At 43.5% G+C, this 25,599-nt stretch overlaps 1 protein-coding gene across 1 annotated transcript; it reads right to left on the bottom strand.

Annotated features, from left to right (window-relative positions):
- Nucleotides 1-369: 369 nt before the first annotated feature.
- GAL3ST4 (galactose-3-O-sulfotransferase 4) lies at nt 370-23,782 on the bottom strand. The gene is made up of 4 exons (XM_044278890.1): nt 23,232-23,782; nt 16,679-16,789; nt 9,572-9,866; nt 370-3,265 (listed from the first exon to the last, which is right to left on the bottom strand). Exons 2-4 carry the CDS (start codon nt 16,783-16,785, stop codon nt 2,438-2,440), a joined length of 1,230 nt encoding a protein of 409 aa, XP_044134825.1. The 5' UTR covers nt 16,786-16,789; nt 23,232-23,782; the 3' UTR covers nt 370-2,437.
- Between the last annotated feature and the right edge of the window lie 1,817 nt (nt 23,783-25,599).

Raw genomic sequence — 25,599 nt, 5'->3', positions numbered from 1 at the left:
ATAATGCATCTCAAGTATTGTGTATCCATCAATGTCTTTTGGTTGCCCATAGAGGCCTTGGTAAATCACCTGATACATGGAACTACAGATGTGTCCTTCCTTACCTTTCCTCTTGGCTGAACATATCCCGAGATGTATGGCACGTGGTGGCCAGCTTTGAAAACTCATAATGCAAGCAGTTCTTGTTTCCTTTTCAGTGTGGGTCATCTCATGGCGCTCGTGACATCTTGAGCCAATAGAAACGGTAAGGAAGGACAAACCAATGGAAGTTGCTCCATCAGAAAAGTCAAATTCTTATACTTTCATCACAAAAAAATGGGCTACACCGACTTTTAAATGTGAGCTACAAAAAAAGTTTCTGTCTTTTTCCCCAGTATTATTTTTCACCTTGATTGAACAAAATATCTACGTGTCTCCGTGGTTATAGACAACAAAGAAACCCTTTAGTGATATTTTATACCATTCCAGTTGTGTCCTCTATAGAATATTTAAAAATTGATTATTTTTTTTTGGGAGGGGGGGGGGGGGGGTAACCCATGACTGCAAGGTCTGACTACACAAGGTTTGTTTGTAGTCTGTAACCATGGAGACACATTCATTTAAAGTTGCTTTATTTTGCTTGTTGTGGACACATGGGGGGCAATGGAAAGTTGGTTGCTATTTTAATAAATAATGAGCCAACGTTGTGGAGTCCCACTGCATGCGTTTTCTGCCGAGTACTGCAGGGCAAATAAAGCATTGCACGGTGCCCGTTGAAATCAGTGGTCCATCCAGGTAATTAAACCAGTTCCTCAAAAAAGCGCTTCTCTTCAAAGCCTCAAGTAGAGAGAAGATTCAAGTGTGTGGCACCTTCTTCTTCAAACCAAACCTTCAATAACTTGGGTGGATGCCATGTTGATTTTGGAGGAATAGATGAAGCTTGAAAGATTTGGGGACTCGGTTTCAAAGAGTTGGGACAATAATGGTTATTGTCTTCCCAAATGTATATTCATAATGTGTCTTGGTCAATATTACAATGATGCTGTACTGAAGACAACCCTTTACTGGTCCCGAATATTAGGATCATTCAATATGGCCCCAAATGGGTAAACCACATCTAGTGGTTCATGTGTAATGATGTGGGACTTAAAGGTGACCATACACATTAGACTTAAAGTTAATGAAAATGCATGATTTCAGCCATAAGGTGGAATTTAACACCAAATGATCATTTTAGTTGACCAATGATCAACTCCCATCATCTGGAAAGAATGTTTTTTTCTTAAAAGAACATTCTCGTTTTTCTCCAATGTCAATGGACATGTATGGCTAGTTTGAACCACTGTAATGGCCAATATGGACTAAAATGTGTGTGGTTACTCCAGTGCAACCATCGTTTATCAGATGATCATTCATTCAATGGTTCTTCAACCATCAACCTACTTCTATCTGATGTGTATGGCCACCATAACAATGATGTAGCCTAAAGTTTCTGGGCCCAGATACAAAATATTTACTGAAGCCTACCCAGTCTTTGTCTTCTCCAAGAACATGGGCTTGGTGAGACTATAGTTGTCCGTTTTTCGCCTGGGGTCATTGAACATGTACAGTAATGGTCAGTTTGAACCACTGTAATGGCCAATATGGACTAAAATGTTTGTGTTTACACCATCAAAACAATCGTTCATCATATGATCCTTCATTTAGTGGTTGTCCAACTATTAACCTACTTCTGTCTAGTGTGTATGGTTGCCATAACAGTGGTGTAGTCTAAATCTTCTTGGTCCACATACAAAATATTTACTGGAACCTCCCCAATCTTTGTCTTCTATGGCAACTTGGCCTTGGTGTTACTTCAACTGGTCCTTTATCATCTCCACTTTTACAGAGCATCTTTTTCCCAGATCAATTAAACACCCTATTAATTGTGACAGTCTCAGTGCTGTATAACTAATAGGGTAGCATTACAGGCAGTGTACTACCTAAATTCAAGATATATTGGTCCCAGGCCAAAATCTCATGATCCATGTTATTAATGTCTATGATGTTGGATTGTTCAATTTTTTGCTGAAGATTCACATTCACTCGAAGGCAGTTGTTAGGGTTCCTTCTCATATTTAAGATGTTCTTAGATAGTTGATTGCCAATTCCCATCAGACTCATAATGTTTCAGAGGTAGCGCTGAGTCAGTTGGGGCAGTATTAAAGAATCAGTACCGTAGTGATGATTAACAGCATATTGATTGCACTATGTAGCTAGACTTTTAGCATGTCCTACAATATCTAGTCTTAAGGCTGGAGAAGGCATGCCGGAAGTGCAGGGGCTATAAAGTGCTTGTTGAGTCTAATGGTGTAGTGTTAACAGCAAGAACATAGTTCCCATATATTATTCAGGCACATTAGGTCTTCAACTTTGTGCATTAAAAACATGCTAAGAACACGAATCACCAGTGCTCTTCTCATCTACCTACGGCCCGTGCCGGAGTGACTGCTAGGACTGAGCCAATAGAAGCCCTCACTGGAAACTGGCGAGCATCTAAGAGATCTTTGTACTGAAGCTCTGGAGTTACCATTCGAACACAACGATTCCGAATCTCGGGAGGAAGATCTTTTCGAACAGCCCAACCTAAGATCTTTTCCTGGCCGAATTGGAAGGGCTTAATGGCCTCTTCTTTAATTTGTTCTGCAACTACAGGTTCTGAACCCTCAAGACAAAGTTTAGCCAAGTGTTGTCTCCTTTTCTTCAACTTTCTGACCTCATTGTCCATCTTTACCTTTCCAAAGTGTTCCACTTTATCCCAGAACGTGCGGTTAAAGTAAGAGTAGAGGTTCCAGTCTAAAGCATTCCATGCCCTTAGTTTCTCAATGTCTCCATGATCCAATGTTCTTGAGGTCCCACGGCTGTTCATTTTGAAGGTCACTACATCATCAAGGTCCCAACACAACTCCTCTTTCAGAAGTATCATTGATTCATCAAAGTGCTCAGCTAGAAGAACCAAGTGAAACGTGTCCTTTACTGCCCGGATTCCAGCTTTTGCATACATTTCCGTAAATGGAGCATCAGAGTTAAATCCAAGATCAAACCATAATGGGTTACGGGCATAGTGGTTGGATCTTTCACCTTGTCGATAGTATTGTGACGGGTGATTAATAAAGGCTTTGAAGTTTTGTGCCTTCTTAAATGCCGACGACACAGCACGATAATAAGAAAATGATGACTCGGCCATGGTGGCTGGGTCCCGAAGAATGGTAAAGTAAAAAGAGTCTGAAGGCATCACTTTCCGAACCTGTGAAAAAAATGAACATAATGTTATACAAAATCTGGAAAATCAGGGGATAACTAGAAATTGATGGGCCCCATCGCAAACATTAAGTTCAAATCCATGTAAAAATGTCAAGGAAGCTGCTGTGTCCCAGAGATACAGTGTACATTAATACGCCCTCAGTGGTCAGACTCCAAAATTAAATTTGACTCCAGATCAAACACTAAAATTAATTGAGACCCTGGACGCAAAGTCCCAAAAATGAATTCAAAAACCTACAACCATTGCTCCCAGGTTCTTTTCACCTCTGGCCACCACCAACCAAAGAGGCCGGACATGAAGAGGACTCATCAGTGATGAGGTAAGTGATGCTGGACGTTATCTACTGGATTAATTCCAATAGATAATAACTGTTGCCGGGCCCTATTTATACCTCTGTGGAGAATGTAAGCTTTGGTAGACACATGACTAACTACAAAGGTATTCTTAATTTATTACTTCCTTTTATTCACAAGTTATTACTTAGCGTGTAGGAATGTATGAAGGGTTGGATTTATTTAAGTTCAAATAGCCTAAGGCTAATAAATTCCCGTTTCTGGTCTGATTTAAAACATAACATTTATTTAATTTTATTAAGACTAGTATAGAACGAGAAGAAAGAAAACAGAAATTGGTTAAAAATTAAAGAGCTACTGGACTAGGGATATTAATTGCTTGGGCAATAGACACTACCTCCTATATGTATCTATCAGTCTCGGGGATTGATTGTTTTTCAGTTCTCAGCTTTTTGACTATTTGTCCTGCAAGCTGAGATCTTTTAATCTGTATCCCTATATATTACAATCGGAGGAGCGTCATTGTCTATTGTTGTTTGCCTCTAATATTTGCACCCTGACGCTTGTGTGTCTGCAGCACACTAAGACGCGGTCACTGAGTCACAGCCTCACTTAGCCTAAAACCTAGATTGAAGCTCCCCCGACATGTTTCATCTTCAGGGGGAAATGGAGCTACTATCAACACGAGCGCCATCGGAATCAATGTTTTTAACTACTGTGGGCGGGTCTTTCCTCATCAGATCTCCAATCGGTAACCAGCGCCCATGTGACAGTAATGCGATCTGGCCAAAAAACCTCAGTCAACGTTGATTCGTCAGACTTGCATGTCACCAATGTCTTTAAAGTATATGCGCATGCGCAAGAACTTTTAACTTTGTATCAGCATATTGACTGCTTCTGCACATGTACTATAAACCGAATCTCTCCATCTGCACTTACCTACCAGTTCATCTCCGAGAGTCTAAGTGGGGGCGCATGCGCTATATCTTAGAAGACTAATTCATAGAGGAAGTACCACAGCGCATGAGTTCCGACTCAATCTCCAGCCCAAACATCAAAGGGCGCATACGCAAGGACTTAGAAAGAGGTAATTTTGAGACATTTTTACAGCATTTGTCCTCTAAATTTTCTCTGCCCTTCAAAAATATTTCTCTTCCTGTGCATGTCTCATATCCCGAGATAGGTATATGCACTTCTGCACGATATATCTCAGTATATCCACTAGTGTGATTTCAATACTTCTGTAGTGTTCATTAATTTCACAGTGATCAGTCTACAGGTGGATAATTGGTCCATTTTTTATTATTTTTTATGTTCTATGACTAGAGGTGACTGTGGTTGGATATTGGTCTTTTTCTTCCTTCTGCATTGTTATTTTTCCTATATTGTATTAATATTATAATGTAATATTCTAGGTTTTCTTCTGTGATTTATGTATGCCTTTTATTTCTAAATAAATGCCGTGAAGGAAAAACCTTCATTCAGTCCATATGGACTCATAGTGCCCAATCTATGGATCCAGCGAGCCTCGCTTTGTAAGAGTTTCTTGTCTAGGTTGCCCCCTCTTGGTCCCATGGATATTTTTTCAATGCCCCAGAAGCGTAAAACGGAGCTCTCATTTCCATGTATATATTTGATATGCCTGGCTATGGGGGTATCTTTATCAGTTTCAATTGTGCTCAGGTGGCCTGAGATACGGTGCTGTTACCTTTAGTAGATCTTCTCTATTCACCTTTTTGGCTCTATTGTATGCATTTTTTAGGGATCTAGTTGGATAGCCTCTCTTCCTAAATCTTTGGAACAGTTGTTCACTTTCTTTACCAAAAGAGGCCTCATCAGAGCAGTTACGGTGTGCCCTCAGGTACTGGCCTGTCGGAATTTCCCTTTTCAGGGGGGACGGATGCCAGCTATTCCAATGCAAATAGCTGTTTGTTGCAGTAGGTTTTCTATAGACCTCTGTGACCAAATGTCCATCTTCTGCTTTCTTTATTTTTAGATCAGGGAACACAATCTCCTTATCCTGAATTTTGTAAGTATACTTCATTCCGATATTGTTGTTATTCAGTGTCTGAGTGAATTCGTGAAATAGCGAATGACCCCCATCCCATAGGATGAGAATGTCGTCGATATATCTGCCCCAAAATATAATGTGGCAGACATACGAACGACATTCTCTCCATGAAAATGTGATTATTTTCCCACCACCCTAAAAATAAATTTGCGTACGTTGGGGCACATGACGTCCCCATCGCGGTCCCATTGATTTGTTTATAAAATTGTCCCTGAAAGATTAAAAAATTGTGTTTTTTATCTCTCAAAAGTCTCAGCACCATATCAACATAGTCTCCTTTATCTTAGATAACTATGTTGCCCCCTTTATCACTTGGTTTTATTATGATGTTCTTATTCTTTTTTAGTGTTTCTAGGGCTTCAAGTTCTTGGATACTTAAATTGGATTCTATATGATCCTTCCTCATTTTTAGTGATTTTATGTCCTGTGTTACTTGCTGGACAAAGGTCTCTATCTCCTGAAATTGTGTAAAAGATGGAGTAGTTCTCGAATTTAGGTTTTAAAGTCGAGAAGGGAGGATCAGGAATAATCTGGTACCCTTCGCTCTCTTTCAATAGTTCTTCCAATGTCTCTACACATCTTCTTTCATTTTCAAAGGTTCTACATACATCATATTCCTCTTGTTGTTTGTGTATTTTGTGTAGAGCTAATTTTTGTGTGAAGAGATTTGTATCCTTGATCTATAAGAACTTGTCACATTGTGTGACCGGTGAGAAGGTGAGACCCCTACTCAAGAGGGTTTTTTGTGAAACCGTTATTATATGTGTGGACAGATTTATAATTTGTTTATCATCCAAATCTTTATTAAATGTTGTCACAGCTCCCGGTCCCTCAGTTGGACCCCTGCTTGTCCTAAAAAAAAAGGGGGGCAATGGAGGTAGTCTTTTCTCCCAAGCCCATGTTTGTCTGAGTTAGATGCGTCTGAATTGGGGGTTGTGTTGAAGATGGCTGATAAATTGTGAGATTCTTGCCCGTATTCCCCCTTGAGATGAACCAAATGAGAAAGGTTGTGTGGATAAGGATGGATAGGATACAGTGGGGTTCATATTTATATTCGCCGCTGTAATATTCGACTCTGGGGTGGCTTGTTTTCCTTATGTTCCTCCCGGGCATATCTGAAAAGATTCTTGTCTCTCTAGGGAGGTTTTATTTGGAGGGTACTGTCTCTTTTTGGTTTTGCGTTTTATACCCTTTATCCGATTTCCCTGTGCGGTGGAACTATGAACTGAACCTTCTGTGCCCGAGGTCTCTGTTTCAGAGTTTTCTATGTATCCTCGCTGTGGGTTCCTATTATTACCCCTATTCCTCCAGATATAGACTCTATCACTTTCGAAATCAGCCGATCCCTCATATATTTTCTGTGTTTTCTTTCCTTAATTTCTTTTTTTAATACGTCTATATTTTTCTTTATTTTTTGTTCAAGGTCAGGAAATTCTGGATGTTGACTGAAATCTTGTATTTCTTTGATCTCCTTCTCTAACTGTTGATCCACTGAGCACTCTGTTAATAGGCCTTCCCAGCCCTTAGTAAAGTGTGTATCCTCCAAATGTGCATTTGGTCTCAGAGGGATACGTAGCCCTCTATATACCACCCCTTGTTGAATATATGTCTCAAGGCTGGCTATTTCCCACCACGATCGTATGTTTTGTTCAGATTTCTAAAAGCAACATTTATGTCCGTCTGACCCAAAGGTATATGGGTGTTAGAAAATACTTGACTTGCCTCAATCGTGAGGTTCTCCAAATTCAGTTTTTGCTTAAGAAAACCTGCCATACCAGGTCATCTGAGGTGTTTCCTGATTTTGTTCTAAATACACTAGAAACTCACTAACAGCTCGCTGTCAATACTATTAGACATGTTTTGTCTTTTGGCCTTTATACAGTGAAGAGAAATCCTAGCAGAGAATCGGAGAGGCTATCTCCTTCACTAGATAGGGGTCTAGGTTAGGGGAGGGTTAACCTCCAGTTAGCAATTTGCTTCAGGGACCCTTTGGACCCGGGAGATAAATATTTAGGTTCAAATAGCCTAAGGCTAATAGATTCCTGTTTCTGGTCTGATTTAAAACGTAACATTTATTTCATCTTCTTAAGACTAGTGTAGAACGAGAAGAAAGAAAACCGAAAGAAATTGGTTAAAAATTAAAGTGCTACTGGACTTCTTAACTTTTGTTACAATTAGATTTCAGTGGCTTGACTTGGAGATAGTATTGGTTTGAAAATCAGGACAATATGTCAATTTGGAAATGGGATTTTACAATGATTTACAAAGTTAATTTCTGGAATACAGAATGTCTTCCCGTTTCATGGTGTAGGTGGACCACCAATGAGTAAATCTCTAAAGAACTTAGAGTATTCTGGCTTGACAAGATAATAAGCAAATCTATACTTGCACCAGTCTGCCGCACTAAAGCCAATAGGATAATACTGAAATTACTTGGCATGTGATAAAGTAACGGATGAGGTTTTGCCTTGCTTACACAAGTCCGATTTAGGAAGTAAATTGTGAAATTAGAGGTTGTACAGATGGGAGAACTAAGATTATTTACTGATGGGGTTGTAGAATCGTTCAGTCTCCTCTTGGTACTGCCTGATACGGAGGACAAATAATGTTTGTGGAAAGTAAGGGATGAACACATACGTAGGGGGTGGCTGAAGATCAAACACTTAGAAATACTTGTAAGGCCAGTCAGTGGCTGGTAAAGCCAACAAGTTAACATCGAGCAAACAGATATTCCTTTCAGAAAAGGTTTTCTAAGAGTTCTTCCACTGGAATCAGTACAATAATATAACACACTGGATATGGCACATTTCTTATGGTCAGGAAGTCACCATAATAAGGGTTTCATACACCTCCACCGATTCTTGAGTTTTCAAAGCATTTGTAAAGTTTATATTTTCCCGTTAGTGGTGGCAGAGTTAATGTCCCCTTGCGCAAATCAGCCGATTGCATAGAGTACAAGTCAAGCCGTCTGCACCTCAATCCTTCCCCATCCATCCTGATTAATGTCCCTGAGGACAGGGAATGTCGTCAGCAGCCTTGCCAATATCCAGTGCGTCCACAGTTGTGTTCTACTTCTAACACATGCGCAGTGTTATCCTCGTATGAGCTGTGCATGTGTCATAAGCTGGTACAACGTCAGCAGAGTGGGATTTGTTGATGATGATCCCTTTACTCATGGACATTAGTCAAGACTAATGCGGAGGGTTTTGAATGCGGACAGCCCGTGTCTCCACCTCTTTGACTGCAAACATCTAATTTTCATACGGTGTAAGCAGACATTATACTCAATGAGGTTGTCCCATCTTACCGTTACTAAGGCGAGATGGGACGGAGCGGCAACTACCAGGTGGCCAAGAAACAGCTTGCTGTGCTCCAATGGGAGCTACTGAAACAGCACAGCACCGGCCTGCTCCATTGTTTCTTGTCCACCTAGTGGGTGGCATCTTGCCTTGGTACCGCTGAGATGGGACAACCCCTTTAACTTTTGGCAAAATCAGCCAGCTGCTTTGAATTCAAAGGAAACATCTAGAAACTAGAGAAGAACGGTCAGGTAGTGGTGGTAGAATAAGGGGTAAGGACAGGTGGTGGCAAATTGGGGGGTAAGGTCAGGTGGTGGTGTTGGATTTGGGCAGGGGGGTCATGCGTCTGACAGGTTCTCTTTAAACAGATCATGACTTACTAAAATCAGCACATTTTTAGTGCTAATTTTGCATTCAGAAACCTAGCAATTGCAGTGCATGTCTCAAAATTCGATTGTGGTCAGAATTGCCCGAATTCTGGTCCAAATTAATTAGAATTTACAAATTTTAGAATCAATCCACGCATCTCTGCTTGTAATGCCAGTATGCTTCACCTAAAGGTAGGTTTCTGAGTAAGGGTTAAAATGTAAGCATTGCCCTCTAGATGAATAGACTTAGGTGTTACCTCGGGATAATTAAAGCGCATATGATGGCACATGATGTCGTAGTGTGGCCGGGAGGAGGCATTGTATCCTTTCACTCGTTGAGATTGGAAAGTATTTGGGTAATTGAATTGATACTTGAAAGGCAGAGCGAAGACTAAGCCTTTCCGGTCACCATAACGATGCAGAAGGTTCAGTATGGTGCTCCCAGCCGTCTTGTGCGTCTTCAAGAACATGATATGCTGTTTCGGCTTGCACGTCCGGGAGAAAGCCTCAGGCTCCGAAGTTACAAATTGTGGTGGAGATGTATGGTCGGACCTGAGGATACGGAAAAAGTGCTTTAAATGACAGTATAGTTTACCAACCAGAAGATCCCGTGACAGAAACAGAAATATTTGCCCAGGATCATCACTTTTCTACAATACCATCTGCAGGATATCAGGTCTTCAGGGTCTAATGAAGATCTACCTTTAGCTTTAGATGGGGTCTGGTGCAGTGTAATGTTGTAGAAGACTGAGGGTGGTCCCAGACGGGGAAAGGTCCAGGTATATTGTCCCCCTTTGGAGTAATCCCACTATAAATAGCACATATTAGGGTTATACCAAGTGAGAGACTCATTATCATATTATTTGGGGATGTTCAGTGTAGATTTTATTACTTGTACTGATCCTGAGTTCCATCCTGTATTATACTCCAGAGCTGCACTCACTATTCTGCTGGTGCAGTCACTGTGTACATACATTACTTATCCTGTACTGATCCTGAGTTACGTCCTGTATTATACCCCAGAGCTGCACTCACTATTCTGCTGGTGCAGTCACTGTGTACATACATTACTTATCCTGTACTGATCCTGAGTTACATCCTGTATTATACTCCAGAGCTGCACTCACTATTCTGCTGGTGCAGTCACTGTGTACATACATTACTTATCCTGTACTGATCCTGAGTTGCATCCTGTATTATACTCCAGAGCTGTACTCACTATTCTGCTGATGCAGTCACTGTGTACATACATTACTTATCCTGTACTGATCCTGAGTTACATCCTGTATTATACTCCAGAGCTGCACTCACTATTCTACTGGTGGAGTCACTGTGTACATACATTACATATCCTGTACTGATCCTGAGTTACATCCTGTATTATACTCCAGAGCTGCACTCACTATTCTGCTGGTGCAGTCACTGTGTACATACATTACTTATCCTGTACTGATCCTGAGTTACGTCCTGTATTATACTCCAGAGCTGCACTCAATATTCTGCTGGTGGAGTCACTGTGTACATGCATTACTTATCCTGTACTGATCCTGAGTTACATCCTGTATTATACTCCAGAGCTGCACTCACTATTCTGCTGGTGCAGTCACTGTGTATATACATTACATTACTTATCCTGTACTGATCCTGAGTTACGTCCTGTATTATACTCCAGAGCTGCACTCACTATTCTGCTGGTGGAGTCACTGTGTACATACATTACTTATCCTGTACTGATCCTGAGTTGCATCCTGTATTATACTCCAGAGCTGCACTCACTATTCTGCTGGTGCAGTCACTGTGTACATACATTACATTACTTATCCTGTACTGATCCAGAGTTACATCCTGTATTATACTCCAGAGCTGCACTCACTATTCTGCTGGTGCAGTCACTGTGTACATACATTATCCTGTACTGATCCTGAGTTACGCCCTGTATTATACTCTAGAGCTGCACTCACTATTCTGCTGGTGGAGTCACTGTGTACATACATTACATATCCTGTACTGATTCTGAGTTACATCCTGCATTATACTCCAGAGCTGCACTTACTATTCTGCTGGTGGAGTCAGATATATCCCTGTATAACTCTGCTTTTCCAGTTGGAAGACTTCTATGTGGGTAAGCATTCTGGCCCATGTCTAATCAGAGTTGAGTTTATCGATAGTGGCTGTCACATGCAGTGTCATCTACTAGTGGATAGTGGCAGTCTTGTCCAGTCACATCCACTTATCGATATGGCTGTCTCATTCAGTCCATCCACCAATTGATATCAGCAGTCTCATTCACACCTCCAGTCACTAACAGCGGCAGTCTCATCCACTTGTCAAAAGAGGCAGTCTTGTCCAGTTTTATCTACTAGTTGATATTGTCAGTCTCATCCAGTCACATCCACTCTTGATCAGTGGTAGTCTCATCCAGTTTCATCTTTTAGTTGATTGTGGCAGTCTCATCCAGTCCCTTTGACTTGTCAGTAGTGGCAGTCTTGTCCAGTGTCATCTACTAATTGATATTCGTAGTCTCGTCCAGTCACCTCCACTCACCAACAGTGGCAGTCCCATCAACTTGACAATACTGGCAGTCTTGTCCAGTCTCATATACTAGTTGATATTGGCAGTTTCGTCACACCCACATTCAAATAGAGGCTGTCTTATCACGACTCATCTACTAATTGATATTGGCAGTCTTATTCAGGCTCATCCACCAGTTAATAGTGGTAATCTTGCCCAGTCTCATTCACCTGTTAATAGAGGTGGTCTCATCTACTAGTTGTCCTTGGCTGTCTCATCCACTCATCAACAGAGGCAGTCTTGTCTAGTTTAAATGATGTCTGGTTTCTTAATATCCCTGCCTCCTGTGCCTTCCCTGCCTCCTGTGCCTTCCCATCCTCCTGTGTCTTCCCTTCCTGCTGTGTCTTCCCTTCCTCCTGTGCCTTCCTTGCCTCCTGTCTCTTCCCTGCCTTCTATGTCTTCCCTTCCTTCTCTGCCTTCCCTTCCTCCTGTGCCTTCCCTGCCTCCCGTGAATTCCCTTCCTCCCATGCCTTCCCTGCCTCCTGTTCCTTCCCTTCCTCCTGTGTCTTCCCTGCCTCTTGTGTCCTTCCTGCCTCCTGTGCCTTCCCTTCCTCCTGTGTCTTCCCTTCCTCCTGTGTCTTCCCTGCCTCTTGTGTCTTACATTCCTCCTGTGTCTTCCCTGCCTCCTGTGCCTTCCCTTCCACTTGTGTCTTCCCTTCCTCCCGTGCCTTCCCCGCCTCCTGTGCCTTCCCTTCCTCCTGTGTCTTCCCTGCCTCTTGTGCCTTCCCTTCCTCCTGTGTCTTCCCTGCCTCTTGTGTCCTCCCTGCCTCCTGTGCCTTCCCTTCCTCCTGTGTCTTCCCTGCCTCCTGTGTCTTCCCTTCCTCCTGTGTCTTCCCTGCCTCTTGTGTCCTCCCTGCCTCCTGTACCTTCCCTTCCTCCTGTGTCTTCCCATCCTCCTGTGTCTTCCCTGCCTCTTGTGTCCTCCCTGCCTCCTGTGCCTTCCCTTCCTCCTGTGTCTTCCCTGCCTCTTGTGTCCGCCCTTCTTCCTGTGCCTTCCCTTCCTCCTGTGTCTTCCCTTCCTCCTGTCTATTCCCTGCCTCCTGTGCCTTCCCTTCCGCCCGTGTCTTCCCTGCCTCCTGTGCCTTCCCTTCCGCCCGTGTCTTCCCTTCCTCCCGTGTCCTCCCTGCCTCCTGTGCCTTCCCTTCCTCCTGTACCTTCCCTGCCTCCTGTGCCTTCTCTTCCTGTGCCTTCCCTTCCACCTGTGTCTTCCGTTCCTCCTGTGCCTTCCCTTCCGCCCGTGTCTTCCCTGCCTCCTGTGCCTTCCCTTCCGCCCGTGTCTTCCCTTCCTCCCGTGTCCTCCCTGCCTCCTGTGCCTTCCCTTCCTCCTGTACCTTCCCTGCCTCCTGTGCCTTCTCTTCCTGTGCCTTCCCTTCCACCTGTGTCTTCCGTTCCTCCTGTGCCTTCCCTTCCTCCCGTGTCTTCCCTGCCTCCTGTGCCTTCTCTGTCTCCTGTGCCTTCCCTTCCTCCTTTGTCCTCCCTGCCTTCTGTGTCTTCCCTGCCTCCTGTGCTTTCCCTTCCTCCTGTGTCTTCCCTGCGTCCTGTGTTTTCTCTGCTTTATTTGTCTTTCTGACCTCCTATGTCTGCTATGAGAAAATCTCCAGATATAGTGTAGGGGGAGGGGCTGTTACATGGTTCGTCTGGTCAAGTACAGTCATCAGCAAAAAAGTGAAGGCACCCACATAGAAATGTTGGATTGTTGCAGAATTCGGCATGTGGCTATTTCTCAGGCAGATATAAAAATGATTACAGGTGTGCCACGGTTTCATTGTCCACCATTCAGACACAGGTGGCCCGTTTATTACACTCCTGTCTCTGCCTGGACTATTTCCAGGAGCTTATCAGAAGGAAATTTGGTATCACGTCGCCCATTACATGTTCTACCATTGACAGCCGTTTGCAGTGGTGTCGTGAACAAGAAACCTGGACTGCTATGGACTTCAGTGATGAATCCAGGTTCTGTCTGGAGTCCCACGATGGTCGAGTTCCAGTATGGAGGCCTCGTGGTGAGCGCTTCAATCCTGCCTTTGCTGTGGAGAGACACACTGCCCCAACAGCTGATGTGATGATCTGGGGAGCCATCATATATGACTGTCAGTCACCTCTGATACGAGAAACTAACAGCTCAGTGATATGTGGAGGAGAGCCTGCGGCCACATGTATTCCTCTCATGGCAGTTGGAAGCTTCAGCAACCTATGAGTTTGCAGGATCTACAGGTCCAGTTGCATCATCTGTGGGCAAATGTGTTGCAAAATACCATACAGAACCTGTATGCCTCCATTCCCCACCATATGTCATCTTGTATCCAGTCTAGAGGCTGTATCTAACCTTGTATCCATGCTAGAGGCCGTATCTGATCTTGTATCCAGGCTAGAGGCTGTATCTTATCTTGTATGCGGGCTAGAGGCCGTATCTCATCTTGTATCCAGGCTAGAGGCCGCATCTCATCTTGTATCCAGGCTAGAGGTTGTATCTCATCTTGTATCCAGGCTAGAGGTTGTATCTCATCTTGTATCCAGGCTAGAGGCTGTATCTTATCTTGTATCCAGGCTAGAGGCTGTATGTCATCTTTTATCAAGGCTAGAGGCCGTATCTCATCTTGTATCCAGGCTAGAGGCCGTATCTGATCTTGTATCCAGGCTAGAGGCTGTATCTTATCTTGTATGCGGGCTAGAGGCCGCATCTCATCTTGTATCCAGGCTAGAGGTTGTATCTCATCTTGTATCCAGGCTAGAGGCTGTATCTCATCTTGTATCCAGGCTAGAGGCTGTATCTTATCTTGTATCCAGGCTAGAGGCTGTATGTCATCTTTTATCAAGGCTAGAGGCCGTATCTCATCTTTTATCAAGGCTAGAGCCCGTATCTAATTTTGTATCCTGGATAGAGGCTGTATCTCACCTTGTATCCAGGCTAGAGGCCATATCTAATCTTGTATCCAGGCTAGAGGTCGTATCTGATCTTGTATCCAGGCTAAAGGCTGTATCTCATTTTGTATCCAGGCTAGAGGCCGCATCTCATCTTGTATCCAGGCTAGAGGCCGTATCTCATCTTGTATCCAGGCTAGAGGATGTATCTCATCTTGTATCCAGGCTAGAGGCTGTATCTCATCTTGTATCCAGGCTAGAGGCTGTATCTCATCTTGTATCCAGGCTAGAGGCTGTATCTTATCTTGTATCCAGGCTAGAGGCTGTATATCATCTTGTATCCAGGCTAGAGGGCGTATCTCATCTTGTATCCAGGCTAGAGGCCGCATCTCATCTTGTATCCAGGCTAGAGGTCGCATCTTATCTTGTATCCAGGCTAGAGGCAGTATCTCATCTTGTATCCAGGCTAGAGGACATATCTTATCTTGTATCCAGGCTAGAGGCTGTATCTCATCTTGTATCCAGGGTAGAGGCCGTATCTCATCTTGTATCCAGGCTAGAGGCTGTATCTCATCTTGTATCCAGGCTAGAGGCCGTAGCTCATCTTGTATCCAGGCTAGAGGCCGTATCTCATCTTGTATCTAGGCTAGAGGCCGTAGCTCATCTTGTATCCAGGCTAGAGGACGTATCTCATCTTGTATCCAGGCTAGAGGCCGTATCTCATCTTGTATGCAGGCTGGAGGCTGTATCTCATCTTGTATCCAGGCTGGAGGCTGTATCTCATCTTGTATCCAGGCTAAAGGGCCGTATCTCATCTTGTATCCAGGCTAGAGGCCGCATCTCATCTTGTATGCAGGCTAGAGGACGTATCTCATCTTGTATGCAGGCTGGAGGCTGTATCTCATTGTGTATCCAGGCTAGAGGCCGTATCTCATCTTGTATCCAGGCTAGAGGATGTATGGTCAGTATAGTCACACATCTAAAGTTTCGTTCCACTCCAACAACTCCTTCTTGGTGCGGTAGTTTTGTCAATGAGTGTACGTGATATTCTGTATACAGTAGTGGAGAAGAGGTAAATTGCTGATCTGCTGCCTTATAATAGTCTCCTGGAGGAAGAAACAAGATGCAACCACAGAGTCTGTAAATAATGGACCGTTCCCACCGTTCATATACAGTGTTGTCCTCGCTCATGTATGTTTAGGAACATTTCTTCTCGACGAGTACAAATGCCAGACATTTAGGAAGTATTTTAATCCTGGGAAGCATGGGAAGTCTTGGTCCCCTGGGGTTGTCTCCATGAGATGTGAGAGCCAGTGAGTTGCAGCTGGTGGCCATAAGCATCAACAAGGTTTAGTCATCTCCCACCTGGGGCTTTCCAACCACTGTAAAACTACAACTCCCATCATGCCCTGATAGCCAAGGACCCCATATAATATATCTGGTTTTCATCAATGCCTATAAAGCTGTCCAAAATATCACCCTCAACACAGCTACAGCCTTCCAATATTCTTTGTGTTTCATTCCTCATCATTCTCAAGACCTCTGCTTGCTCTCAGGCAACTGAAAGGGCTTGTCTTGAGCCAGAAGAACCTTTGCTGCTCACAAAGCTGAGAGTTTCATGCAATGTATAAATAGGTAATCGCTGACAGTACAGGGCGAGGAAGACGCTTGTACATGCTGAAACCATAACAGGTTAAGCACCTTTGGGTGATGTAAGGAAGAATGTTTCCATCCTCTAACAGCAAGCAGAGATTTTGTAAATGATGAGGAACTTACACATTAAAGGGAATAGGTAAGTATGGTATTGCACCTCCATGCACAGTTGCAAAAAATGTCTTGCAATACCAGACACTACCATACATATGAGGGGAGCTGTTTCTGAAATAAATAAAAACCGAGCCTACCTTAAACTACATTAGATGATCACTCACCTCTTCGGGAAGTAGATCCCTAGGATCTGAATGGTAAATCCAATGGCCATGAGGACAACGAGGACGAAACCCAGGATTTGTATCCTGCAGACTTGATTTACCCTCATTCTCCTGTAGGGGGCATAAAAGAGGCTTACGTCAGATCAATGGGGTCATAATTATTGTGATTATATCTGCTATAGGATCCTGCTTAGCTTTGCTTTCCTTGAGTATCTTGTAACATCCAGAGCTCCATTTTTCTGATACACTGCTCCAAATTCCCTACATAGACATCAGTGACGTACCTACCATAGAGGTTGATGACATGACTACTATAGCGGGAGGGGAAGTAAGCACTGAACTGCTTTTCCAGTTTCCGACATACTGTAGATTCACTGCCATTTCCATCAACTGCCACTAGGGGGAGCTGCAAAGCAATTCTACCGCTTTCATTGATTTTACCAGTAACTGTATACATTCCTATGCACTGAGCTCCCCCTAGTGGTGGCTGGAGACAGACAGTTTTATAAATATACTGTTTGAAGGGAAGCAGGAGATTTATCCATGTATTTATGCCAGTTGTCTTGTCTCAATGCGCCGCCGCATGAGGTGCAGGCTTTGTCATAAATTAAAGGGATTATCCAACATCTCAGACAGCCCCCCATGTGCCGGGCCCCTCACAGGTAATATACTTACCCCGCTCCCTGCACCGCCGCTGATGCTTCTCCCTGTACACGGATAAAAACATCCGGTGTCGAGGGTGGAGCAGCCAATGGCAGGCGGGGACGAGCCTCCCAAGCATCACCTGCAATGTAAATTGGCTGGGGCCGATGATCCTGCCCACAACATGCCACGCCCCCTTTTCAGAAATTAGGGCGACGTAAAAAAAACATTTGCATGGAAATTTTTACGCAAATAGTATTTAAAAAGTCTGGGTTTTTACGCCAGTTTCTTGACTTATGGGCTTGATAAATGACCCCTGTAGTGTTCAGAATGAGCCCCATATTTACAGAGCAGTCCCGCAAAGAAAAATTTTATTACTTTTATTTTTTTATTCTTCCTATAAATAAAAAAAAAAGACCTCATGCACACGAACATATTTTCTTTCCGTGTCCGTTCCGTTTTTTTGCTGACTGTATAGGAAAACATTCATTTCAATAGGTCCGCAAAAAAAAATGAAGTTACTCTGTGTGCATTCCGTTTACGTATGTCCGTATTTCCGTTCCGCCAAAAAAAATGTCCGCATTACGGACAAGGATAGGACTGTTCTATCGGGGGGCAGCTGTTCAGTTACGCAAAATACAGAGTTTACACGGATTTCATCTTTTTTTTTTTGCAGATCCGTTTTTTGTGGACCGCAAAATACATATACGGTCGTGTGCATGAGGCCTAAGGCGACGCACATGACTGATAGATGGGATGCGAGGGCTGAGCTTCAGGGTGGGGCCGTCAGGACTCTTAACGAGGTGACAGGATGGAGCCGGTTACTCATTGACAAGTTTAATAGCAAAGTGACATACAGTGTGCAGCCTTGTGACGTATTTTATAAGACCCCCCCTCCCCCCCGCTCCATGTAGGACATCAGTCTCGCTTGAGAACAAGCTCTTGTCAAGTGTCCTCCTTCTCGTCGTCTTAGTCTCTTGTAACTAGGTTTCATCATGAGGACGACTTTTAATAAGCTCTTTCCCCGGAGAATGAACGTCTTTGTACTGCAGATGACCTTTATAAGTGCCACTTGTGGAGAGATGTTTAACTCCTTCAGCCACTGTATGGAAGGGGCTGCTGCGGTGAGCCGAAACTGGTCATTTAAGACCCTCGGATCCCGCTATCTGTGAAGTTAGGCAGAGGGATGCGGCTCCCTCCACCTTCCGATCGGAACCCCCACAGTGAAATCGCAGGGCTCAGATCACTGCTGAAGCTTTCCAGGCCTGTCATGATAAGCTTCCTGCTAAGCTGTGCATGATGAGGCACAGCTCAGGAGGGAGACTGTCAGAATCCTATTCACCATAATGGAGCTCTATGGTGGTGAATGGGACAAGGGATCAGAAGATTCTAGCCCCCAAGGCGAAGTTCACACTTCAGTTATTTCCATTAGTTATTGTGCGCCAAGGCCAATAGTGAAGATAAAGATTTGTACCTGTTCTGTGTTTTTGGCTCACAATAACGACTCATGCACACAAACACAATTTTTTTCCGTGTCCGTTCCATGGACGGAAATATAAAAAAGTTATGGCTGTCAGAAAATGCTATGCAAAGAAAATTTTGATTTATACTTTTTTATTAGTAATAAAAAGAGCTGGTATCACCGGGCCTGTAATGGTATTGAGCGGCAGAATAAGGACATCGTGTCATTCCTAGCGCACCGTCAACACCATAATATCAAAAACCTTGTCAGAATTGCGAGTTTTTTTCAGTTTAATCCTACAAATATATATTTTTTCAGTTTTCCAGTACAAGACATGGTAAATGGTACGGTGACATAAAAAATTACAACTTATTCCGCAAAAAATAAGCCCTCATATGGCTATATGAACGGAAGAATAAAAGTTATGGATATTAGAATGTGGGGACAGAAAAAACGAAAATGCAAAGACAAAACATGGGCCCGATAGTGCTAACCAAAAGTCAGGTTATTACAGGCCACAGCCACCCTGGAGTGGATTTCACAAGCTACTCTGTTCAAAAAGGGTGTGGGGCTTATCCACCAACATACCTCCAACCTACCTCTTCCCATGGTTAAATAATAACTGTAAAAATACATTTTGTTCTCTTATCACCCTTGAAAATATTGAGAATAGGTGAATTTTGCCTGCAGTGATAAATAACATCCCTGGTGGACTAGGGCCCTGCTGGGCTATTATAGTGTGGAGGTTAACAATAACATCATTGGCGGGGTTAATAATAATATCTCTGGTGGGCTAGAGCAGTAAAAAGTCCTTTCTGGGCTGTCATAGTGAAGAGGCAGTGAAGGGAATAGTGATCACATCCCTGGTGGCCTAGGGCTTTCAAGCAGATGATGATAACATACCTGGTGGGCTAGAATAGTCTGCCCAAGGGGTTTTATTTCTGCGAAGAGACAAACCGACCCCGTCCTCTTGTTTCTCCAGGTTTAGACTCAAATGCTATGTCATCGACTATCACCGGGTGACATGAATGATTCGGTGTCACTGTAAGAGCACCCTGTTTCCAGATTGGACCTACCTCCTCCGGTCCCTGACCTGCACAGTGAGGTAATTCACCTCCAACGCTGTGAAGGTTACCCATTTTGCATCCACTAGATACCAGGGACAATACAGGGCGATTCCAATGTTTGCATGCATAGCGGATAAAGGGCACGCCCTGCTCCTGTGGAGTGGCCTCTCAGATCTTCAGATCTTATCTCAATCAATTTAGGGACAACTGGAAGGCCCTGGTATAGTAGGAAAAGATATGCAGCGTGGATGGGCTGAGTCAGAGGGACATAGCCGTATGTAGAGAAATGACATCCATGGCAGCTTTCCCTATGTTTGGGGACATTAGAATCACCCAGTAGTATTAACCCACTAACCACCAGGGATTGTATTCATTAACCTCCAGACCACCAGAGACATTACTCATAAATCCACTGAGCATTAAATTTATGATTTATTAACCTCTAGCTGAACAGGGATTCACCACACTCAAGGTGTTCTCTAGAGCCATGTTTCTCCAGTCTTCAGGACCCACCATGATTTGAGACTATCCTACAGAATAACTACCTGGGGGTAAGTCCTGATGCATTGATACTAATCATATCACATGCTCAATACAAAGAAAATCCTGAAAACTTGACCAACAGGTGGGCCCCGAGGACTGGAGTTGAGGAACACCGCTCTCGAGAGCTCGTATTCTGTTCTACTAAACTTGACAAAACAGAACTCTAGTGACATGGAGGAATATTTCAGGAGATTAAGACTAAAACAGTTCTTCCAGGACAAGGAGGAGCAGCCAAACACAATTGGGACTGAGAGACAAGAGGCAACCTGACTGGACACCTCCACCTGGCCGTAATACAGTTTTAGACCAGTAGATTGACTCTTTTAGAAATGTAATATAGTCTACGATACTGGGCAGACATAAAAAAGAAACATTCAACATCAGCATGGAGGAAAGAAGGACAATCCATACCTTAAAACAAACAAGAGATCACCATAAAACCTGAAGATAAAGGTGGTGCTATAGTCCTTTTGAACACTTTCGACTGTGTAAAAGAAGCACACCTACAACTTACCGACAAGATACTACAGTAAAATGCAGGAAGACCCAACTCAAAAATATTTGAGAGAGTTGAAAAAGGTAATCAGAGATCTTCCTACAGGATCCACAAAACTTTTAGACTTGGTGCCGGAGAATCCCAATAATGCTTTCCAAATACATTAACTGGGTAATCCAGGGAGGATGATCATCTCAGGTGTGGGAACCCTCAATGAAAAAGTCTCAGGATGGGTAGAAGGTGTCCTCAAACCATTGGTGAGGAATATAACAAGGTATCTAGAAAACACCAGTGAGCATTTATGTACCCCAGGACACAATGAAGAACTCATGAAAGTAGTCATATCAAATCTCAGAGATCACACCAATTTAGAGTCCATACAACTTTCACTCCACTTATCTGTAAGATGGTTAAGGACTCATTCTCAAGCTTTTTTGACACTATGTCCATTCATTCCACCATGTCTCTGCTCTTTTTGTATAGAAGTATTGCTGTTTCTTCAGACTGTTGTACTATGCCTGAGGAAGAGACCTGAGTTTTTTGGAAAGCTCCTTATGGAACATCATTGCTTCTATTTTTGTTGGCCATTAAAAGGTCTCAGACCTTCAAGACTCTGATTTAGTTTCTCCTAATGAGAGCAATAAACCTTAATAACTTCTGGAGACAGATATATCTATTATTATGCCAGTCCACGGATCTGTGGACATAAGAGACAAATACAAGGTCCATAGAGCAAACTCGCCATGTCACCTACGACTCTGCCCCACACCGAGCAGTCTAAAAGTATGTAGTAGCCCTGCAGGCACGTGGCCTCTGATCTCGGCCTCTGTCTTCTCTGGCTCATGGTAATTACACTAAATGGTCCAGATTGTTTCCAGATGTAGAAGCAGAAAGGACACATGTGGTGGAGAAACATGAGCTGTGTCATCTACACATAGAAAGAGCTGAGAGGGTACAACGTACATACACAAGGCGGAAAATAAACACTCACCCCTACACTGCTGTCTGTCTGTCTGTCTCATATCTATCTATCTGAAAAATCCAAAAAGAGGCAGTACTCCAAAAATCAAGTGATGTTTTTATTCACCCATGCATGGGAGAATATACATCCACTTTTTTCACTTGATTTTTGGAGTGCTGCCTCTTTTTTGGATTTTTTACATTTGTGGATCCTGGTTATTGGTCCTTAGGGGGATTGCACCCAATCATTTGGATAGTGCTGCTTTTCTTTTCTTTTTTTGTATTTTTATCTATCTATCTATCCATCTATCTATCTATCTATCTCATATCTATCTATCTATCTATCTATCTATCTATCTATCTATCTGTCTCTTATCAATGTACTGTATCTATCTCATACAATTGTGTTCAAAATAATAGCAGTCAGACATCACTAACCTGATCAATCAATGTTTTTGGTAAAAATGATATTTTTACATGGCAAATAATTTACTAGCAGGTGTAGTAGAGTAATAAAAACCCAACAGACCCAACAGCCATGACATGCATGCTGCTGATTCTGTGTAATTTAATCACTTATTGAAAGGGCCATGTTCAAAATAATAGCAGTGTGGAGTTCAATGAGTGAGGCCATTCATTCTTTGAAAAACAGGTGCCAATTATTACCCTTATTTAAGGAAGAAAGGAAGGCAGCAAATTTCTCTCTGAAATTCTGAGGAAAATGGGTAGTTCCAGACATTGTTCAGAAGAACAAAAACGTGTGCCTCCGGACTGCCGCTCCGTCCCCATTGACTATAATAGGGGCGGGGTGGAGTTACGGCGAGGCACGGCAGCGCACGGCGAGAGGCTGCCGGAATAAAACTACGACATGTCCGACATTTATTCCGGCAGCCTCTCGCCGTGCCTCCGCCGGAACTCCACCCCGCCCCTATTATAGTCAATGGGGACGGAGCGGCAGTCCGGAGGTACACGGTCACTAGTGGCAGGACGGATCCGACAGGCTGTTCACCCGTCGCAACAGCCTGCCGGAGGTCCGTGCCGCTAGTGTGAGAGTAGCCTAATATTCACTTTTCTTCCATTTTTTAGAGGAACAACACAAATTTGATATATTTTTCTTCATGTTTTGATTTGGAATAGAACGTGTAGTGTTCCCAATGCATTTGTGTGTATGGAAATAAAAGCTATTTTGAGCTTTATTCACTTCTTTAAACACACTGCTATTATTTTGAACACAACTGTATCTATTATCTATCTGTTAATCTATTTTATATCTACCTATCTATCTATCTCTTATCAATGTATTGTATCTATCTCACATCTATTATCTATCTATTTATCATCTAATTTTCCATATATTATATATGTCTCAGGGGCAGCACTTACCTGTCTGGGTGTAGTCGTGGAGGTGTCTCTTGTCCTCAGTTTATGGAGTTGAAGGCTGGCGTCCCCCTCCCTCTGCTTCCTCTCTAACAGTGTGTCTCTTTCTTTTGTTCCTCATTTATCTCTGCTCTTTGTCCCTCTGTTCACCCTTGGTAATGGGACGGGGGCCTCCGTCCTCCCTCCTTCCATTCATAGACCCCTGTCTCAGAACTTTCTGTCTGCTCCACTTGCCGTATATCTGAGCCTGTTCCCTCCTAGTCTCTGGTCTTCATAGTTGACTTCTCTCTCTTTCTCTCTCCCTACCCTGCTGTCTCTATCCCTCTCGATCCCTGTTTTCTCTCTCTCCACCCTGTGCCTTTGATTTTCAGCCCTTCTCTTCTTCTTCGTCCCTTCTTTATCCTTCTATACTTGCCTCTCCTCCATCTGTTGTCCTCTTATCCTCTCTAGTTTTTCTTAACTCTCGCCCTGTCTTGCTCGCTCTTTCCTTGCAGCCCACCCTCTTCTCATTTTGTCTCCCCCTCCTTTCTCTCCCCTGCTCCTTTCTTCATCTCTTCTTACTTCTCCATCTGTCCTCTGAATTCTTTCCTAACAAAAGTGCTATTTAGTGATCCTGCTGTTATTCACCAGGAGGAGGAGGAAGAAGGGAGGGAGGTCCAGGGACGAGAGGAAGAGGAGAGTGTGCTGTCTGTAAGGGGGAATCTCATTCCCTGGACACAGGAAACTTCCTGACTTCTTATTCAACCTGAGGCGAAGAAAGCTGATATCCAAAAGTAAAGGGAGAAGGTGAGGGAGACCTCAGGAAAAGTCCTAGACACTTCAGTAGTCTCTGACGGGGTTCTCCTGGAGGAATCTATAGTCCTCAAGGAAAATTTCCTACCATCATGTTTCTCTTCTTCTAGGTGAGGAAGAAGGTGGATGTCTTCCGATGTTGGCCAGTTTGATACATCAAAGGCTCTGAAGCCTGAACATCACCTCACATCTTAAACTGGCCATAGACAGTAGATTCCCAGGAGATGCCACCAGTTTCGACAAGATAATGTCTATGGAAGAATGCACAACCCCCCCACCCTCCCCGAAGAGATAAATGCCTCCAGAGGGACATAGAAAGCACCAATCTCACATTCTCTGGTGGGCCTAAATAGAACTCAGTCGAGCCTATAGTTGGGGCAGGAGCATGATAACCTGTTTTAATAATCGGACTACTTCCTAATTCCTAGTTCCACATCATGACCTTGGGGCATTTATATAGTGGTTCCACAGTAAACTCTTGTACCGAGGCCCAGGAGCTTCAAGCTGGTTGGAGATGTGCCATGGTTTTCACTCTCTACTTGTGAGAAACTTGCATACTCTATTTTAACCCCTTCCTGCTTGCCTTTTGATAGTAATACTTCACGTTCTTCGAGGTTGCCCACCATAGGAGATCTATCAACTGTCCACTTCGAAGAGACTCTTTTATCTTGGGTTGATTTCACGGGTTCCCTACTTTGGAGGATTCCTATTAGAAGGATCAGTTGTTCATAAGTAAGTGTTCAGTTTCTCTGCAGCACCACCACAGGGCATATGAAGTATTACAATAAGTTTTCTGTTATACAGAACCGGATGAGTCCTCCAGAGAGAGGGAGAGACACTCTTTTTAACCGCTGTTCACTCTGGCCAAAAGATGAAGACTCTGAACAGAGGCCCCCTTCTATTAATACCTATTAGGGTTTGCTAAACTAGACAATCCCTTTAAGCATGTAGAGCTAATAGAGGATGGTTCCTCCTGTCTACAAATTCAGTCAAAGCCTTTTAAAGGGATCATCTCACCAAGACAACCCCTTGTCAAAATGAAGCCTCAAAATCTGCACCGAGGAGTTCGGTTTCTGGCCACTCTTTAACCCTCCATTGACTAAATGAATGGCCGACTATGTAATATAGAAGGCGCATGGAGGAGGCCCTTCCTTCTTTGGCGTGCATATGCCCTAAGATTTATGGACAGGGCTTTACTTTGAGACACTGCCTTTAATGGGCTCCTACAATGCTTTACCCTGCAGCTCCCACCTATTGGACATTTCCAGGAGAACAACAATTCTAGCTGCTTGCAGCCACCACTAGAGGGAGCTCCCTGCATATAGATACAGTAAGCTCCCTCTAGTGGTGGCTGCTGGTAACCAGAATGTTATCGTTTATGCGGTCCCTAATTTTGACAGCTGAATGTGGGTGGGGCTACGGTGTGATTGACAGGTCTAGCCGAAGTCCTGCTATGCCATGGCCTGTAGCTCCATGCTATAACTGTGGAGGAATATGATTGTTTTGCAGTGCAGGGAGCTGTATAAACCATGTGACGCTGTGCAGAAAGTATTCACGCCCCTCATACTTGCAGGAACATGTT

Source organism: Bufo gargarizans, chromosome 2, assembly GCF_014858855.1.
Source record: "Bufo gargarizans isolate SCDJY-AF-19 chromosome 2, ASM1485885v1, whole genome shotgun sequence".
Classification (NCBI taxonomy): domain Eukaryota; kingdom Metazoa; phylum Chordata; class Amphibia; order Anura; family Bufonidae; genus Bufo; species Bufo gargarizans.
This window is presented reverse-complemented; position numbering and strand designations above follow the sequence as displayed.